General features: G+C 46.4%; 1 protein-coding gene across 1 annotated transcript; it reads left to right on the forward strand.

Annotated features, from left to right (window-relative positions):
• Positions 1 to 1,597: 1,597 nt before the first annotated feature.
• LOC148513692 (lymphotoxin-alpha-like) lies at positions 1,598 to 8,810 on the forward strand. Its single transcript, XM_088481561.1, has 4 exons — positions 1,598 to 1,720; positions 3,739 to 3,778; positions 5,359 to 5,403; positions 8,377 to 8,810. Exons 1-4 carry the CDS (start codon positions 1,598 to 1,600, stop codon positions 8,808 to 8,810), a joined length of 642 nt encoding a protein of 213 aa, XP_088337687.1.
• Positions 8,811 to 20,859: the final 12,049 nt, after the last annotated feature.

A 20,859-nucleotide genomic window follows, 5' to 3' on the forward strand; every position in this document is an offset into this window, starting at 1 on the left:
AAACTGGAAGAAGGTCTTATAGACCAAAGAATCAAGAATGTAAATCTTTGGTTCATTATGCATGGTTTTTGTACGCGTTTCATTATGCCAAAGGATGGTTCCTTAGTGTGTGGGGTTTATTTACTAGCTGCCATTTCTCGGGGTATTTAAGCCCAAAATGTAAAAAGTCAATGCTTTTAATAGCACAATGCTCCTTGTTTTGGTTTTAAAACTATTTCCTTTTTAAATTTCAGGCTTTAGTACATCAGGAAATGACAGCTTGTAAAATAAACCCCTATGACACCAAGGGGTATATTTACTAAAGGTCAATTTTAATCGAAAATCGATCAAAATCAATCAACATTGATAGAAGGTGCTAGATAAATGATAAGTAGAATCTGACTGGTTGCTATGGGCAACATCTCCACTTGTAAAAACCTGCATTTTAGTAAATATACCCCCTCAGAATTAACCCCATTGTATTAATGTTCCATTAATTTTAGACTTACAGAGTTAAAATAAACAGCACAGAAGACAAGAGTGTGAACATGAAGGTACCAGCATGCTTGTGTCAGAGGGCACCATAATGTGAAAAGTGCTTATTTAGTCTTTGCAACACTTTATGCTGGACCACTAAACACACTGTATATAGCCATGCACCTGTAAGGCCACAATCCTGAAACTTGCTACAGGAGTGACTGTGTGACAAGGGGAATCGGTATGAAATACCGCCGTCCCTCTGGCCGGCAGTTCGAATCCCGGGCGCGGCATGCCGACAGAAGCAGAGATCCCGGCAGCGGAAGCCCGACAGTGCTGGAAATCCAGATCGTCCGCAGGTAAGTAAAAACTAACCTAACCCCCTAACCCTAACCCTCCTTAGGGGTGCCTAACCCTAACCTTCCCCGCAAGTGCCTAAACCTAATCCCCCCTGTAAGTGCCTAACCCTAGCCCCCCTTCCCCGCTGCCTAAACCTAAGTCCCCCGGGGGGTGCCTAACCCTAAGTCCCCCCCGGGGGTGCCTAACCCTCCCTCCCCCTAGCACAACCCTAACCCTCCCGGGGGGGTGCCTAACCCTAAGTCCCCCCCGGGTGCCCTAAACCTAACCCTCCCCCCCCCCGCGGCTGTCCACTCGCGGCGCCCGGCATCCCTTCGATCAGGATGCCGGGCGCCTGTCTCCCGGCGTCGGGAAAATGACAGGCGTCTAGATATAAACGCCTGTCATTTAACCCTCGCCGGGATAAAGCAGTCGGGAAGCCGGCCATCGGGATTAAGACAGCCGGTTTCCTGATTGCATCCCGTGACAAGGACATGTGGCGATATTTCCATAGTTCCGTATCGGCGCTGCCTTTGTGGCATTTAAATCAAAATTATCCATATTTATCTATTTTATGTGCGGAACAGAAAAAACTATTTTCTCTGATTGTGGAGTTTTCTCTGCATGCTCTGAGTCCCTGGTACTGTCAGTTTCCTGTTGCTACGTCTTTTTTGGCTGTGGGTTTCCCCTACCTTCCCTCCCACCTTTTCATCTGTGCTGTCTATAATACGGGTCACTTGCACACTTCAGCCATTCCTGTCTCTCAGCTCCTGCAGTCTGTATCATCACTGCCATCTCAGACATCATGACTGTGACATTACCCAGAAGCACTTGGGGCTTGCAGAGCCTGACCACACGAAGATACCGGTCAGCAATCCTATTGACCCTTTCTTGTATTGCATCGCTTGTGGCAGGATCCCCAATAAAGGTAAGATCTCTCGCCATACATTACATCCCAAACATACGGCTTACACTTGTGAAGTTAAATAGTTTGCTTCTAGTCTTTATGCTGCCTGAGGCACCTAGTGGAAGGGTGTCCATCTCATCCGCTGGACGCACTACTATAAATATCTGTAGATATGTGTTTTTCACAATTCAAAATACAAATTATATTTTTTAAGAAACTTTGGGGTCTATGGACTAAGCCTTGGAGAGAGATAAAGTGGACGGAGATAAAGTACCAACCAATCAGCTCCTAACTGTCATTTTTTAAACTCATGGGTCTATGTACAGTACTAAGCCTTGGAGAGAGATAAAATGGAGAGAGATAAAGTCCCAACCAACCATCTCCTATCTGTCACTTTACAGGCTGTGTTTGAAAAATGACAGGAGCTGATTGGTTGGGACTTATCTCCGTCCATTTTATCTCTTTCCAAGGCTTAGTACTGTACATAGACCCATTTAACTCTATCGACCAGGTATCATTAATACAGTATCTATGACTAAATCAATCATTGGTTTCCTAAACTTGCGGTATATAATATTATATAATAAATTATAATATATATAGTAACTTATAGTTATTTATATCTAAAGATACATTTTAAAAATGGAGTATATACAAGGAATCTACGAGATAGGCGACTGTAGACATATTCTCTATGTGTTATGTAACTATGGGCCTGAGTCAGACACGCTCGCAAGTGCATAGCGCTCGCAAGCGGGTCGATGGCCTGGCAGTGTGCACGAGCGAGCCCCGCAGCGAGCGAGAAATCACTCGCTCCGGGGCTCGCAACAAAATGGGGCAGCTGTCGATGTTGATCGACAACTCGCCCGGTTTTGTAGGTGGGGAGGGGGGGTGGCTGACCAAACTGAGGCGTTCTTGAAGGATCGCCTGCCGTTTGTGGGCGGCCATACTGACATCACTCGTGATGACAGCAGTGAGCTTCCTGCTCTATTAGAGCAGGAAGCTCACTGGGGCTTGCGGGAACGAGACCCTACCACAAGGGTCTCGTCGCAAGCCCGATGGTCGTGATGGTCGCGACCATCGGGACCATCACCTGGCCGCTCGGAAAAGCTGTGGGTGGTCACCCACAGCTTAGCGAGCGGCCAGGAAATAGAAAAAAAGCCGCCGCCCTGATTCAGAGTGAGTGCTCGCTTTTTGCGAGCGCCTCTGAATCAGGCCCTATGCTCATAGCCATATAGACTAGAATTTTATTTTTCTGCTAAATGTTATTTTGTGCAGGCAAAAATGCCTAATTAATGTACCCCCTATTAAAAAATACAGCCAAAATGGCTCAGGGCTCTGCCTTCTGTTACAAAAATAGGAGTATACTGAAGTTGTGCCTAACCTATCTACTTGTGCATCGATGGGGGTGTTTCTGCTGTGAAGTGAGATGAGCACATCTGGCGGAAGGATGTACAGGGGAGCCACGAAATATAATGTACTTTAAATATAAATGAAAAAATATTAAAAATCCTTTAGTGCTCCCGGCCGCCCTCCTAATAAATGGTATGACAGTGAGTGACTGGGGAAAGCTCAGAGGTAAATGGGTTAGATACATAGAGAGGAGGTAGCCATTGCTTCATTCACTGACCAGTCTTCTGGCACTGTTTATATTATTTTTTTCTTTCTCCCACGAATGGGCTATCTCCGGCTGTGAATGGACCAGCGATAGCCCTGTGAGGGGAAAAACTCAGATGTGATGTACAGTATCACGTTTATAGAGGTTTCAGACCTGACTCTCACTTCCCCTTTACCTTCCTTTTATATTACCATAGAACTTGGCAGTCAGCCACCGTGAGTCTTCAGTTTTCAGATTGCATAATGAGCTTGTAAAAAGAGCCTCAGCCATTTGCCTCACTACAGAACAAGACAACACAAGACCCCCAGTTTGGAAGTTGCCAATTTAGCCTGACGGAAGGGAAAAATATTTTCCTGGCCTTTTATAGTGTCACCATTGCTTAAATGTATTTTAAAACACAAAATTTCCTTTGTCTACACAGAAAGAAGCAGGAAAATCTCCAGTACACTCCATGAATCAAGGTATGAGTAAAGTCTGACTGCACTTGTCCATTGACCATACATCCATGTCACATTCTGTGCCCAACTACGCTCTGTGTACCCTGGTTTATTTTTGTACTGTAGCGGAAAACCATGACATCTCTGTGTAATATACTTGGTGGGATACTGTTGGGGTCACACGTAATACATGTAACACTGTGCATCTTTTGCGCTGTACACATACAATACATATATGTAATGTTATTTTTTAGCTGGGAGAAAAAGGAATAGTACATCCATCTCTGTGGGCACCTGTCCACTTTGTTATTCCTCTTTCTGCCATCCTTTCTATCTCCAGGCCTATCTTCCCTCTCCAATGCTCCCCCCCCCCAATTTAATCATACTCTCTGAGGGCCACCTTCTCCTTCCCTGTGCCCTTTCTGCTCCTTGCTTTCTTCTCTCTGCTTCCCTTTTCCTCCCTCCACCAATACTATGTATCTCACAATTCACCAACAGCATCTGCCTTCATCCACCAACAACATATTTCTTCCAATCCACAAACATCATCTCCTTTTCTTCACCCCTCCACTAACATAATCTCTCTCCAAATACACAAACACTATCTACCTCTCTCCACCCACTACACCATCTATCTCTCCACCAACACCATCTCTCTCTCTCCACCAACATCATCTCTCTCCCTCCAGCAACATCATCTCTCTCCCTCCACCAACACCATATCTCTCCCTCCACCAACATCATCTCTCTCCCTCCACCACACCATCTCTCTCCCTCCACCAGCACCATCCCTCTCCTTCCACCAACACCATCCCTCTCTCCACCAACACCATCTCTTTCTCCTCCAACACTATCTCTCAACCCCCCCACAAAGACACCATCTCTTTCCCTCCACCAACACCATCTCTCTCCCTCCACCAACACCATCCCTCTCTCCACCAACACCATCTCTTTCTCCTCCAACACTATCTCTCCCCCCAACAACACCATCTCTTTCTCCTCCAACACTATCTCTCTCCCCCCACCAACACCATCTCTCTCTCCACCAACACTATCTCCCTCCCTCCACCACCTCATCTCTCTCCCTCCACCACACCATCTCTCTCCCTCCACCAACACTATCCCTCTCTCCACCAACACTATCTCTTTCTCCTCTAACACTATCTCTCTCCCCCCCACCAACACCATCTTTTTCTCCTCCAACACTATCTCTCTCCCCCACCAACACTATCTCTCTCTCCATCAACACTATCTCACCTCCCCCACCAACACCATTTCTCTCTCTACCAACAACATCTTTCTCCCTCCACCAACACCATTTCTCTCTCTACCAACACTATCTCTCTCCCTCCACCAACACTATCTCTCTACCTCCACCAACAACATCTCTCAAAATATGATCGTGATTGTCAAATCGGTAAAATGTATCATGTAAAATTTCAGCGATCCTGCGACGGATCGCTGAACATGGATGGTCCTTGGTTGGCATTTTTGGCCGGCGGATCGGCATTTCCCATCTGATTGCAGGATTGTGAGATCCTTGATCAGATGTATGGGGGCCTTACATTCAACCACTCATCTAATTTATCTCTTATGTTTTACAGCAGAGAGATTCCAAGACACGGACAGGCCTGCTGCTCATTTTGAAGGTACAATATCATATATTACAACATTCAGATAAAATAAACAATTCAGTCTTCCCCTGACGTTCCACTTAATGTTGGAGAGGGGTCAAACCTTCTAAAGAGGACAGGTGTAGCCAATCATATTCAATAATAGCTACAGTAGAAGCTGATTGGATGATATGGGAAACTCCTTCAATTGTTCTCTTTAGAAGGTTTGATTAATCTCCCTACTTAGGGGTCTATTCATTATCACTTAGTTTCTACAAAAGCAGGTGAAAACAAACATTTTCAACTACTTTTGTAGAAATTAACATTTGGGGCCTTTCATCACAAAGGTAATGCAGGAGATATTACAGATGCTTTCCTTTCTTTATCGATGTGGCCCAGGGGCATTTCTAGAGAGGAGGAGGCCCGTGTGCAGTCTCTGACACGTGCCCCCTCCTCTCTGCCCAGTAGCCAGCAGCGCACTGAGCTGTGCACGGCCAGCGCTGGAGTTATAGACTCTGGGCACTAGAGTGCGCCCAGAGTCTATAGACTATGCGCAGGTCACTGGGAAAATGGCTGCCGCGGCCATTTTCCCTGTAATGCGCATGCGCAAACGATGGGAAAATGGCCACCGCAGCCATTTTCCAGTCGTTTTTTCAGAGCCGGGCCTCCGTGCCGACGTGGGACTCCGGAGAGGTAAGTAACCTTATGGATGCAGGGTGTCCAGTGCAGGGCCCCCTGGACCCTGGGGTCTGTGTGCCCCGCACACCTTGCACTCATTATACATACGCCCCTGATGTGGCCCGCTGTCCCCATACACAAGTAAGAATTCATTAAGCTCCAAAAAGACATTATTTTCGGAGCTTGACTGCGGGAGCATTCACCATCTCCAGGTGGCATATGCTTCCGCACACCCGCTCCTTCCCTATGGTAAGGAATCACAAGTTGCAAAGAGGAATCCTTTCAGATTCCTCTGCACCTGTCCGGCTCCATCCGGCGGACACCGGGGCTTTGTGCGCCTGCATGAACTCTAGAAATATGCAGTGAAAACATTTGGGGAGAGAGCTGATGTGAATTCAGCTGATGAATTGCTCCAACACTCACCGCGAGTAGGAATGTTAATTATCGCGGTCTGCCCAAACCCCGATAACTAACATAATGAATAGACCCCCTATATATCTCTAAAAAAAAGTTAGATTGAGTGGCATGCAACAACTATTTCCTCCTTACTTCATAACTTCCCATATAAATACAACATAGGGCCTGATTCAGAGGCGGGCGCAGGTTTTTTTAGTTGCGGCCTCTTGGCCGCCCGCATAGCTGTGGGTTCCCACCCACAGCTATTGCGAGCGGCCATGATGATAGAGCCGGAAATAGAGCCGGAAGCTCTCTCACTGACATCACTGGTGATGTCAGTGGGGCCGCCCACAAACGGCAGGCGTTCGCATGGGAACGCCTCCATTTGTGAAGCCACCCCCCCGCCACGACTACAAAACGGGGTGAGCTGTTGATCAACATCGACAGCCGCCCCTTTTGTAGTGAGTCCCGGAGCGAGCACTTTTTGCACTAGCTCCGGGGCTCTTGCGTGCGCACTGGGCCTCCATCGACCCGCTTGCGAGCGCAATGCGCTTGCGAGCGGGTCTGAATCAGGCCTACAGTCCTAATGGGATTTGATTTAACAAAAAAAAAAAGTTATATATCAAAGCTAAACATTCCAGTTATTCTTGCAGTATACTAGTCAGTCTCCACTACCTGGTTTTGCTGTAAATATCCACTATGTTTGATTTATCTGAAATATGAGTTATATCAGCAGGATTGGATTAAGGGCCTGATTCAGAGGCTCACGCTATTAGCGTGCGCTCGCTCTGAATCAGGACGGCCCTATTTTTTTAATACTGGCCTCTAGGCCAGTATTAACCCACAGCTTTTGCATGCGGCCTGGCGATGGTCGCGATTCTCGCGACCATCTGCATTGCGAGGAGACCCTTGTGATAGGGTCTCAGCACTCGCAATGCCAAGTGGACTTCCAGCTCATGTCAGTAGGGCCGCCCACAAACAGCAGGCGTTCCTTCGGGAACTCCTCTGTTTGTTCAGCCACCCCCCTCCCCGTCTACAAAACGGGGCGAGCTGTCGATCAACAACGACAGCCGGACCGTTTTGCTGTGAGCTCCAGAAGGTCTCACTCGCTATGGGGCTTGCGCACACCACGCATACACACTGAGCCACCATCAACCCGCTTGCGAGCGCAATGCGCTTGCGAGCGGGTCTGAATCAGGCCCTAAGTGCCACATGTGCCAGGAACTGAAGACAACCATGGGAATAGGGTGGGTACACACTTGACCGATATAAGGACGATTTCCAGTATTGGAACGGCAAATTGTCTACATCGTCTAGTGCGTACGCACAATTGTGCAATCCCGCGGACGACGTACCAGATTGTTTGATTGACCGTGCTGCACGGTCAATCAAACGATGTTGTGTGTGCGGCAGTGCATCTTTTTAATAAAGGATGTAACGAGGTATTATTCCATCGTTCATTAAATTGTCTAGTGTTTCCCGGCAATCTGTGATGGTCCAGGGCGAAGGGAAATTGCCCAGACCATCTGGACGGTCATCCTGATGTGTACACATCTTTACTGTACGAAATGGAAGGGGTGTGGCCAGTGCTATGTGGGTGTGGTCAGTGCCATGAGGGCATGTACCCCTCCTACACTATCAGCCCCAATGTCTTCCTAACTATGTAAAAGTAGAAAAATGCCATCATTATGTGAGAAAAATAGAAAAAAACAAATGATTAGCTATAATCTATGGCCAACCTTGTGGCCAGAGGGCCTGGGGCTGTAGCCCCATCCGCCCCATTGTTAATCTGGCCCTATATATCAGGATTATTGATAAGCTTCCTCATACACAGGCTTTAAAATGTGTTAATGTCAAAATGTAGCTTCGTTTACTCTGTCTAACCTGTCACTGCCCCTATTTCACACTCAAATAAATAAAAAACATTTCTTTCAGCCGATCCGTCCGCCGATAGATCACTAGATTGGAGGACTAACGGAGACAACTCTTTCAGCCAAGGGAGTCTGACACTACAGCACAATAAGCTGCACATCCAGCGTACGGGCCTGTACTTCATATACACTCAGGTCACCTTTGGAGCAGACCATTGCCCACCAGAAGGAGAAAATCTTCTTTCCCATACTCTGATCCTGAAATCGGCAGAACATGGAGAGTTAATGCAGCTGCTTGATGCGCAGAAAACAGCTTGTGGGGAACAGCCAAGAGCAACGTCTGCAAACAGCCGACAAAAGGTTAAATGGAGAAAAACTATTTTCCAAGGAGGCGCATTTAGGCTTAATAAAGAAGATGTCCTATACACTGTTACGAGGGGAACAAACTATCTGAAGAAGGATATTGGGGCTAACTATTTTGGGTTATATGCCTTATAACCCCGTAGTCTCTCCTTGTTCCAGTCTCCGTATCATAGTTAACATAAACACAAACTGGGATGGCCAGATCCATTTAAAGCTCATGTTGAACATTTACATGACCCATTCATATTAGTTCAAATGCAGGCTGCACAGGTGTATTTTAGCATCAGTAAAACTGCGGCTCGCTAACAATTGTGGAGCTACAGATCCCAGCATGCCCCGGCCGCCTTGCTTTAAAATAACAACCGCAGAAGCGCAGCCTACACCTGAACTAAATAAAAAGCACGCAGCTATGCAGGAACTGGGCTGGAGTTGCTGAACTGGTAACCATATGCCATACTTTCCATCCGTCCCGATTCTGGCGGGGCAATTCAGGGTTCAGGACGGCGGTGACACAGTCCCGCAGTCAGGACCTCCGTCCCGATTTTCATGCAATTGGAATGTATTTCCGTAAAAACACCGTAAGAGTTCTGTTTTTATGTGCACAACACCAGACGGGGGTGTGGTCATCCCCACAGTCGGCATAGTTACACCCCCGTGTGCCGTTACCACACCTCCCGACACATCAGCGGATGTTGGGATGTATGACAATCTGCCTACAGTTGTACTCAGTGAAGTGATATTTAAAGATAAGCTATGCAATTAAGGTATTCTTTAGGTCCCCTGCACCCCCACTGTGCATCGTGTATTGGCCTCAGACCCCCAGTATACTCCCCTTATCTATCAATCTTGCCTGCTTTGCTGCGATTGGTAAACAATGTATTTTCTGTTTTTTACATGTTAAGTGTAATTGTAAAGAAAATACAGAATACAGACATTATGATGGGGTGGGAGTACAGTACATAACTTGTAGGCCAGTCAGTGCAAGTGACATTCTCTTCCCTGAGTCCAGTGTAGGCGAGTCTTAGGTAAGGACAGTGCAATTGGAGCCAGTTCTGTGGGTTCCTCCCCACAATATATTTAATTCCGCAGCCAATACCCCTGGGGATGGTCCTTGGCTGGAATTTTTTGGAGTACCTTGCTTCTTGGACGTGAATCCCTTAAAGTTAGAGACGCCAGTATAGAGGAGCCTTGACGATGGCCTGGTGCTTATTCATATATTTGCAAATGTATGTAACTATTACCTCTGAATTTCTATTATGTAGGATTCAAGTATTTTTGTCGATATTGCTGCAGTGAGCTGGAGGGAATCTTTTTTTCTGTAATACCCCTAACTATGTATGGAGTTTCTCAGTTATATAGGCAATGGGAAACGCAAGCCCCCCAGTCTTTTAATTAAGTTGCCTGACATGTACAGCACTAGTGGTTGTGCCAAAACTTCCGATGAGCATTTCCTAGCGGACTACTGGGACATTCTCCTTTACCCTGAATTGGTCTCTGTTAAAGGACGTACAGTATAGACCATGAACAACCCCCATCGCACCCAAAATATCCTTATAGAGGACAGGGGAGGATAATCTTTCCCAATGCATGCACAGATCAGACAACGCTTAGCGACTATAGTTACAGTACTTATAGAGGCCTATTTACTAATAATCGTATTTGCAATGCGATCTGGGTGCGATATTAGTGCCCATGATCGCACTGCAGGATGTGATCATAGCACCAAAATATACTAAAGGGAAACCCGCAGAGACAGGGGCTCCATCCATGTGATGTGCTGGGAGTGAAGTGACCGCATCAGCGGGGTCTCTTCACTCCTGTGACGGGACACCTGCGCATGAGCGGACTACAGACCACATATGAGCGGCAGCCATTGCTGGGCGAGGGATCCTATGGAACCCTCTCCTGGATAGTTATGCGATATATAGCCCATAGGATACAGTGGCTTACGTCATCGTCATCTTATCGCATTCCACCATCTGGTCGCATTCCGGAACTTGGCGAATCTGACAGCATGACGTCCCCTATAGAAACCTACGAGGGTTGTGGCTGCTGTCAGAAATGGTGGGGCCACAGCAGATATCTGATATATCGCCTGCGATCCAGATATCGGAAAAATCTGCTGCGGTCCCTCCATAATACATCTGGGAATACTTAATATTTGTGGGTATCCCCCCAATATTGGTGTTTTCAGGGAATACACCACAAATATTACATGATAAATAGTATTTCCACCTTCTCCCGTGTATGTCACACATAACTGACCCTCCTTCGATTATTACAATGTATACCGGAAATCCTCGTCCAAGCTGACAATGTGATATGTAACTCTGAAGTTTTGAAATATCTATGTTTCCCTTCACAAAGCTGTCTAAACTGTATCTTATACCTAACGCCTATATCACCCATCCTGAACAGGCAAAGCAACCAGGGCTTGTATATCTATTAGTATTGGGTGCAGGGCCGGATTAAGGTTTGAGGGGGCCCTGGGGCAACAATTTTGTGGGGGCCCCTGTCAATATAATTGTATATATTTATATATGCACGTACACCACACACATACTTATACACACATATATATATATATAAACACATATACAGTACTTACACACACATACATAGTCACACAGAAAAACACATATATACACCACACATGCACGTGTCACACATACTGTACATTACACACAAACATACATACATACACATACACACACAAGTCACACACACACACTTACCTTGCACCATCTGCACTGCATGTTGTGGATGGGGAGGGGACCTAGCTGGAAGGCACCATGTTATTAAGCTCCGCCCCCCTCGTGGGTTTTTTCCCGCGATTCGCGGGTCAATCGGAAAAGGGCGGAGCCAAATGACACAATTGTAATGGAAATGCTTCATACTGGCTCCCCCTCCACCTGATTGACCCGCGAATCGCGGCATTTTGCAGCGAGGTGGGTGGGGCTAAATAACGGTGGCTGCTCTTGTGCAGCTGCTGCTGCTGCTGTGTGGGGGCCCCTGTCGCCCCCCTTATAATCCGGCCCTGATTGGGTGCACCCCTGAGCACGACTCAGTAAATATACAGTCGAGCAAAATCCAATTTGTGTGGGTACACTTTGACACTAGAACCAATGAGCACTCTCTCTCTCTCTCCCTGTATATATTATACATGTTATACATTAATGATAGCCAAATTGAGATTCAACTTATATTTTTATATATTATTTATAAATGGACAAGAGTGACCATACAGTTTTAATAAACTAATGTAAATAAAATCTACCTATGGAAAATATATTTATTTAGCTTGTACAAAAATCTCTTGTGTACACACTATGCCATGGACGGGATGCACTAAACCCGGCGGGATATGTTTCTTACATTTCTCTTCGATGCTGTTTACTTTGGAAATGTCGACCTTTATTTATATAAATATTTAAAGTATAAATTATCTTCTTGTAATGTAATGTTATCTCTGTCGCTATAGAAACAAGCAGAATCCAAAATAAAGTATGTACTGTATAGTGTTTTTATCGTTTTCTTTTCATGGGAATTGTTCTCAGGATCCGCCTTAGATAAGATTTTAGTGATCTGGTTGGATGTGAGAAATGATAAATAAATTGCAATGTGTGACCTCTTCTTATAACATACTATTATACTGTTTTCATTGAACTCAAAATAAATAAGATGGGACACGTTATTTCTAACCTATTTAAATGTATAAATTCTGGGTATTCAATAAATAGACAGTGAGGTAGGAAGGCCCTGCCTGCAAGCTTACAATTTATGCAATACGTTCATGCTTATAAGTGGTTCTGTGCTGCAGGATTAATTCATCGTTTCATCCACTTTGGGACAAATTAATGGTACAGCACTGAGCAACCAGTAGCGTCACAAGGGAGGTGCAGGGCGCACCCGGGTGTCACCTGCCCAGGGGTGACACCAAAGTGCCGACTACTCCTCAGTGACAGGAGTCGGGTGGTGCACTGTAGCATTACGTGAAGCACTCGGCTCCTGGCACAGTGAGGGAGCCGACACTTCACACAGACTGGTCCCCGGCAGCAGTCCACATCTCTGTACCCCCATTGTGACTAAAATGGGGGTTCGGGCCACGAGGCTACGCCCCCTACAATGAGGCCTCCTATTTACCGGCGCGCACTACTACCTCCTGTCATAGGTCCGCACTGGGTGTCACCAGGGTGAGTGATGCCACCGAGCAATACCACAAAGATAAATGAGGACTAGTGGCGTAACTAGGGCAGGGCGAGCGGGGCACATGCCCTGGGTGCCATGGCAAGCCCTGCAGAGGGGGGCGCTGCCGGCCAGGGCATCGTACCCGCACCACTATTGTGTCCTGAGTGCTTTTTAACGAGCAGGCAAGTGTGCCTGCTAACCTGCTACTGGCTTGGCTGCCTGTAGGGGGAGCTGCAGTGGAGGCTCACAGTCCCTCCTAGACAGCCTTCCTACCAGCTATATCCTTCTCCTGACCTGCTGGAGTCCTGGACTAGAGCTGCCGTCTGAGGAGTGATTCTTCCCTCCCCGGCGCTCTCCATCGCCGCTGCCCGCTCACCCCAGGTAAGTTCTTGGGGGGTGGTTAATGGCTAAACTGCTGCTGGGGGGGATGTATTGGATGGCTAAGCTGCCTCGGGGTGGGGGGGTGTATTCAATGGCTAAACTGCCGCGAGGGGGGGATTGGATGGCTAAGCTGCCGCAGGAGGGGAGGGGGATGTTCATTTTTAGTGTGGAGGGCTGCTGGCTGCATTTGTGTGTGTGTAAGTGTGCATCCCTTTATAGGCTGTGTGTGTGTGTAAGTGTGTGTTTATATAGGCTTTCATTGTGTGTGTATATGTGTCATGGTGTATGTGTGTAAATGTGTCAGTGTGTGTGTGTGTATATATATGTCAGTGTTTGTGTGTATGTATATGTGTCAGTGTGTGTGTATATTTGTCAGTGTATATATATATATATGTGTCTGTGTGTGTCAGTGTGTATGTATGTATATTATCAGTGTGTGTGCATATGTGTCATGGTGTGTGTGTGTGTGTGTGTGTGTGTGTGTGTATATGTGTCATGGGGTATGTGTGTGTATATGTGTCAGTGTTTGTATATGTGTCAGTGTGTATCTATGGTAGTGCGTGTGTATGTCTGTGTATCTGTGTCAGTGTGTGTGAATATGTCTGTGTATCTGTGTCAGTGTGTGTGAATATGTCTGTGTGTATCTGTGTCAGTGTGTGTGAATATGTCTGTGTGTATCTGTGTCAGTGTGTGTCTGTGTGTTGAGAAACAATGCGGGGGGGCAGTGCTGGTGTGCTGAGATTTGATGCAGGGGGGCAGTGATGGTGTGCTGAGAGATGACGCGGGTAGAGGGAGGCGATGGTGTGGCTAAGAAAAGATGACACAGAGGGAGATGATGGTTTGGCTAAGAGATGATGCAGTGAGATGATAGTGTGGCTGAGAGACGCAGGGGGAAGGAAGTTACACAGGGGGAGCGAGTCTGGTTGAGTTGAACCGCTGTTTTATGATGATGACTTTTTTTTGATATTCCCACACAAACAGGCATCTTCCGGACGATGTGACCTACATGAATATTGAATACCGACTGAAGATGCTGTCGTCCCAGGGAGGATGTATTTTTTCAGAGGTTCCACATTGTGAGAAACCACCGTATAGGTAAGGTGCATATGGAATAGAAAGGAATGTTCCCAGACTGACAAGAAATTGATGGCGTGTCAGGTTGGCCCACCCCATTTTCAGTAGCCACGCCCCTTTCATTGTTTGACCACTCCGGGTAGCCAACCCTTCAATCCACCAGGGAATTTCCCGGGACTTAAGTCCCAGGAAATTACCCTGCTTATGTCTGAATGGTGCTACCCGGGAATTTACTACTCCCGGGCTGCACCAAGCAGCTTTTATATTGATTTGGCAGCACAGAGCGTCCTATAGGACGCCCAGCGCTGCTGCTTTGAGTTGGCAACGCAGACGTTCAGCGCTGCTACTTTGAGTCGGAAGCGCAGAGCGTCCTATAGGACGCTCAGCGCTGCTGCTCACCACCCACAGCGATGGACGCCGGGGACGCCCGCCGACGGGTCTCTGCCACAGCGGGCCATCCGCATTCCCGCTGGACCACCAGGGCACATTTAACTAATTTAATAATAATAAAATAAAATGCCTGTAGTGATTGGTCGGCTGCCTGCTGCATGATGATGACATCATCAGCGGCAGCCGGAGAGGGGATAGGCTAGGAAGGGCAGAGAAGAGGCAGGTAATATTAAACACTAAAAAACCCTGCTTATGTCTGAAAGGGGTCTACCTGGCAATTTCCCGTGTAGACGCTGTAGTGTGAAAGGGGGGTCTCGACCAAATACCTAGGAATTTGCACAGGAGAAATTCCCGGGTCTGAGCAGGAAATTTCCCGGGTCGTATGTTTGAAAGGGGTATTAGTAGTTGAGTAGTGTAGTCACAAAAATCTAAAATAAAAGAACAGTCTGGAAAGTTAATTGAAGCCAGCACGGCGTACAGAATAGAAATAAACTATGTAAATGGATAAATGAAACATGAACGTGACACAGAAATAAACATAACCTACCTGTGTCACTAGAGGGAGCCCTGTACAACAATGTTTAAATGATCTCCATTATTTCTGTTAGTGTACAGGACAAAACACGAAGGTACATGGTCTGTCTGACAAAGGTAAAATAAGCCTATGTAATTAATCACATCCAGCCTTCAGACAGCCAAGATAGTGATGTCATCAACGGATGGATGCTTAAAACAAATACAACATACTGTAAACATGGATACGGTCATCTGGGACCACTATGCCCACCATGGCCTAACTAAAGCCTACAATAGGTTGCCTAATGCATGATCAGGCTGTACTTTTTATTAAAGTGCTACAATACTGTGGGTTATACATTACAGAATATTATTTTATTTATTTTATTAACAGTTTCTTATATAGCGCAGCATATTCCGTTGCGCTTTACAATTAGAAACATTGATAGAACAAAACAGGGTAATAACAGACAGACATAGAGGTAAGAGGGCCCTGCTTGCAAGCTTACTATCTATATTTCTTACTGGAAAAAGAACAGTAGTTACAGAAAAGATTTAAAAAAAATGTTAAATCACTTTTATGCTGATCATTACTTCTGTTTCCTCTGAGTTAAAGACACTATAACATACCTCCAAAAAACACAAAGAAAAAGGTAAGTAGTTTTGAGGGTGCACTGACGACCACAGTACTATAATTTAAGTTATAAACTTTATTGGCAAGTATTAAATGTATTAATCTTATCAATTGAAATAGGTGAAAAACAGAACGTGAAGAAGGAATGAAAAATAGTAAAGAGTATTAAAATATATGTTCAACAAAATAACTGTTTTGCACTTAATTACACTTACGTGCATGATCCGGGCTCCGGTGATGTCCTCCATGACTCCGGTCAGCTGACATCTCATACTGCACTGGGACCCGGTCACCTGATGACCGGGCCCCAGTGCAGTATGGGAAACCAGTTTACCAGAGGGAGGACATAACAGGAGCCCCGAACTCCAGTCCAGGTCTGAGGTAAGTTAATATTTTTTTTTACTATTTTTCTTTTTACTATTTTTGCAGTGTATCAGCGTGCGGTCTGTTTAAACCACACAGCTGATCACTGGGGCCGGCTCCGGGCTCTGCTCTGCACGTTAGAGTGGAGCAGGAGTCCGGTAACCGGGGGAGACCCTGGATAACGCCACCTCCAGATGACGTTATTATCACAGGGCTTTCCACGGTATTTTTTTCACAATTTATTTTTAGTAACTTGCACACAGATCACATTTCCCATTACAATGATGGGAAACGCTATCTGATTACTAAAAATAAGTGATACTTAGGGGTTGGAGTAGAATTTTACGAATTCTACTCCAATTGTCCTGTAGTAACTTTAGGTGATACTAAAATAATGTGAAAAGGGTGTGTTTAGTAAAAATAATGATAATAAATAGAGCCCACAGGGAGAGATAGGTGTTGTGTAGTCTTTTCCCCTTATCAAAGTAACCAGTCAATGCTGCCAAAGATACTATGGGTCTATTTACTAAGCAGCGTTAGGAGACAGAGTGAAAAGTGATAAGGTACCAGCCAATCAGCTCCCAACTGTCATTTTTCAAACACAGCCTGTGAGATGACAGTTGGGAGCTGATTGGCTGGTACCTTATCACTTTTCACTCTGTCTCCTAACACTGCTTAGTAAATAGACCCCTATATTTCACATAATTATTACACCTTCCCAAATCATCAGTAATGGTCCTGCTATAATTCTATATATAGCCTAATACAGTATTATATTCCAACTGATAACAGTTGTACTTAATGTGTCACTTTTATCTCCTGATTAAATGTATCCAATCATTTCCCTGTGGTTACTGCATAAATGGGCACTATGGTTAGTAATTACGTCATTTGTATAATATACTACATTAATTACACAGATTTTTTACTGTGCTACTCAAATGTATTTATATCCTACGAATGATGATTCACATTATATCCCGCACAGGTACAACTCAGTATGGATTCAATTCTATTTTTAAAATCTATTCACAGTAATCACCAATAAGTTTATGGCAGGTTAGGGCTGCGTCTGCGGTATCAATTTGCTGCTGCCAGGGGCGTAGCGAGGGCGGATCCGGTGGACCTCATGCTCCTCATTCCGTTAGGAATGGCGCCATCGGGACTGTCCAATTTAACTACACTGTGTCACACAAGTCGCGCAGCTCCCGCTGCAGTGATCCCGGCGGGTGTTTCATGTCAGACAGACTCTGATGACGCCCGCTGGCATCACTGCGGCGCGTGCTGCACGACTTTTTAATGATTTGCATCTTCCCTGGTAACTCTAGTAAATTTACTGCAGGCAACACCAGGGCCGTAGCTAGGGTAGTGCGGCCGATGCCATGGCACAGGGCAGGGGGCGCTGTTTGGGCCTGTCACATTTCTGTTTATTATCATTCTCACTTGTAGCTTCCTCTTATTTCATCCCCAGCATCTCCTGACCACCCCTATCTCTTCCCTGGCCCTTCTCCATGAGGCCATAGCCCTTTTTTGGGTGTATTACGTCCCTTTGAAAAATGAGGGGGCGCCAATGCTCTTTCTGGCACAGGGCAGGAAAAAGTCTAGCTACGGGTCTGGGCAGCACTACAGCCACCTCGCTGCTGCGGAGCTAATGGTCTCGTGAGATGATGACATCATCATCACACAAGTCTTAAGTTCGCTCCAGGACTGGGAGGTGCAGAGTCACAGTGAGTCTACTGTGGCCCCTCTGCCCACCCTTCTACTTACTTACCTGATTCCCCAGCACATGGCTACGGAGCCGCCCACCCGCGTCCTGCTGCAGCCACACAACGAGGCTGATAGAAGCAGAGCAGCAGGAGGGATCCGCCCTCATTGCTGCACTAGGGACGCGGTTGACATCCCTGTGAGCAAAGTGCAGGTCTGAGGTAGTGCCCCTCACCCTGCTCCCAGATACCTCGCATCACTCCCATTTTTCCAGGCAGCAAACAAAAGAGACCCTTCAGCATGATACATACAGACGAGGTCAGTAATACAGTCTGTCCTAGCCCTTACTGTGGGGAATGGTGTATGTGACACCTCCTCACCCCCTTGCCCCTAAACAGAACCCCCACACACCCTCCCTATCACTATACACCATTCCACTCACCTACCTCTACCCTGCTTCCATACACCCAGCCTTTGGGCACTAGCTCCCCACCCTGCCTGTAGACTCTCCCTTTTCTGTCTCCCTGCTTTCAGAACACCCCCTCCTCCACCCTCCTGTCGCAAGTACCACAGACAGTACATCTCTCCCTGCTACCTGACTTAATCGCTCCCTATTACCAGACACCCCCTTTCTTGCTGCTACCCATACTGCAACCTCCATGCTTCCAGACTCCCCCCCCCATACTGCCATACTACTCCCCCTTACTGCCAGTCCCCCCTCATACTTACAGAATCTTCCTCGTACTGCCAGACTCCCCCCCCATACTGCCACACTACTCCCCCTTACTGCCAGTCCCCCCTCATACTTACAGAATCTTCCACGTACTGCCAGACTCCCCCCCCCATACTGCCACACTACTCCCCCTTACTGCCAGTCCCCCCTTATACTTACAGAATCTTCCTCGTACTGCCAGACACGCCCCCCCATACTGCCACACTACTCCCCCTTACTGCCAGTCCCCCCTCATACTTACAGAATCTTCCACGTACTGCCAGACTCCCCCCCCCATACTGCCACACTACTCCCCCTTACTGCCAGTCCCCCCTTATACTTACAGAATCTTCCTCGTACTGCCAGACACGCCCCCCCATACTGCCACACTACTCCCCCTTACTGCCAGTCCCCCCATACTTACAGAATCTTCCTCGTACTGCCAGACTGCCCCCCATACTGCCACACTACTCTCCCTTACTGCCAGTCCCCCCTCATACTTACAGAATCTTCTTCCTCGTACTGCCAGACTTCTCCCCCCACCACCCTCACACACACATACTCTGTAGGTTAGGTGGTAATATCCGACCTATAAAGAGCAGGGAAGTTTCTGCATTATTGTTTGGAGTAAAAGCATTAGTAAATAGGGCAGTATTCAATTTGAAGCGAAAATCATTTTCGCCTGTTTGCATTATCCCCGCATTCAATGTCAAAGACTTTTCGCCGGTGCGAAAGTCTTTGTTAAAAAATGGGGATAACTTTTCGCCATGTTTTTTTACATGGCAAAAAAAAGTGCAGAATTGGGGTTTAGGGGTGCAGGCTTAAAAAAAATAGCCTGCACCCCTGGGAGTGTCCCCTAAAAATAATCCGTGTCAAAAATAGTTTAAAAAAAAAATCGGGATGCCCCAAAAAATTAACTTGAATTTTGGGGTTAAAAAAAAAAAATATGGGGGGCACAATCCAAAAGTAGCTAAATAGATTCCAGAGGGGTCCCCATGTATGTGGCGGGCGTTTTCTTCATTGCGGGTAGTAGCGACAGATGCATTTTTGAAGAATTTTCAAAATGCACTTTAGGGACTTAAAAATATGCTTGCACCCATTTTCATGTACCCCAAATTTGATGGGCACAGTTATTTTTTGCCCCCAAAAAACCTAAGTGCTATTCTTCATCACTTCTTCACAGGCGGAAAACAACACCTGCCGTGGCTATTTAAAAACACTAATTACCTTCTGCAGGCAAAAACAGGGGTACCCATAGTGATCCCCCATGTCAGGACATCTTTAGGGGGGTCCTAGGATGAATTCCCGAAAAATCACTATTTTTTTCGATACTTACCTCTCTGCCGGGTCCCGTTTTCACTACTTTCTAATTGAATGTGGGGATAAAGTGGACGCGCGCCCGATATTTTATCCCCGGAAAACCTGCAATGTGGAGCGAAAAGTCCAGCACAGACTTTTCATTCCCAAATTGAATATGGCCCATAGTCTCCTAAACTTTTATTTTACAGCATATGGACCTAGGGGGGCCCATGAAAATTTTGCTATGGGTCCCCCCTAGGTCTAGTTACGCCCCTGGTCTGTGTAGACCAGTGTTGGCTAACCTTGACACTCCAGCTGTTGTGGAACTATATATCCCAGCATGTCCTGCCACAGTTTTAGCATGCCCTAATAGCAAAACTGTAACAGTGCATGCTGGGTTATGTAGTTCCATAACAGCTGGAGTGTCAAGGTTAGCCAACACTGGTGTAGACCATTTATGATTGTTTTTTTTAAATTAGCCTCAGATGCTGGCCATGACTACTTTAGCAAAATTTAGACCAGGTGTGTGGGGGGGGCGCCATAGCATAGGCATGCTCCGGGCACGATGGCTCCAAGCTTCACCTATGGCTGCTGCTGTTCCATCCTAGCATATTGGTGTGATCAGTGCTATTATAACAGGCTGCTCTTTCCGTGGTGCATGCGGCACTATTAATCCCCCATAAGCCTCTTTTGTCACCGCTAATAATATCTACTAGCGGCTGCTACACTGCAAGCCGCGTGAGCACCGGCGTTACTTGTATGCTCCCAGTGGCGTAACTATAAATTTTGCTCCCCCCTGCCAATATTTTTTCTGTTGACCCCCCCCCCCCCATAATAACCCCCCTCGGCATTTTGGTAAAATAATTACAGGGCCATTTATACGCAATTTGGCCCCCAGTGCAAAAGTTAAAAATTTGCTCCCA

The sequence above is a fragment of the Taudactylus pleione genome, unplaced genomic scaffold, assembly GCF_031769625.1.
Source record: "Taudactylus pleione unplaced genomic scaffold, aTauple2 ptg000274l, whole genome shotgun sequence".
Lineage (NCBI taxonomy): Eukaryota > Metazoa > Chordata > Amphibia > Anura > Myobatrachidae > Taudactylus > Taudactylus pleione.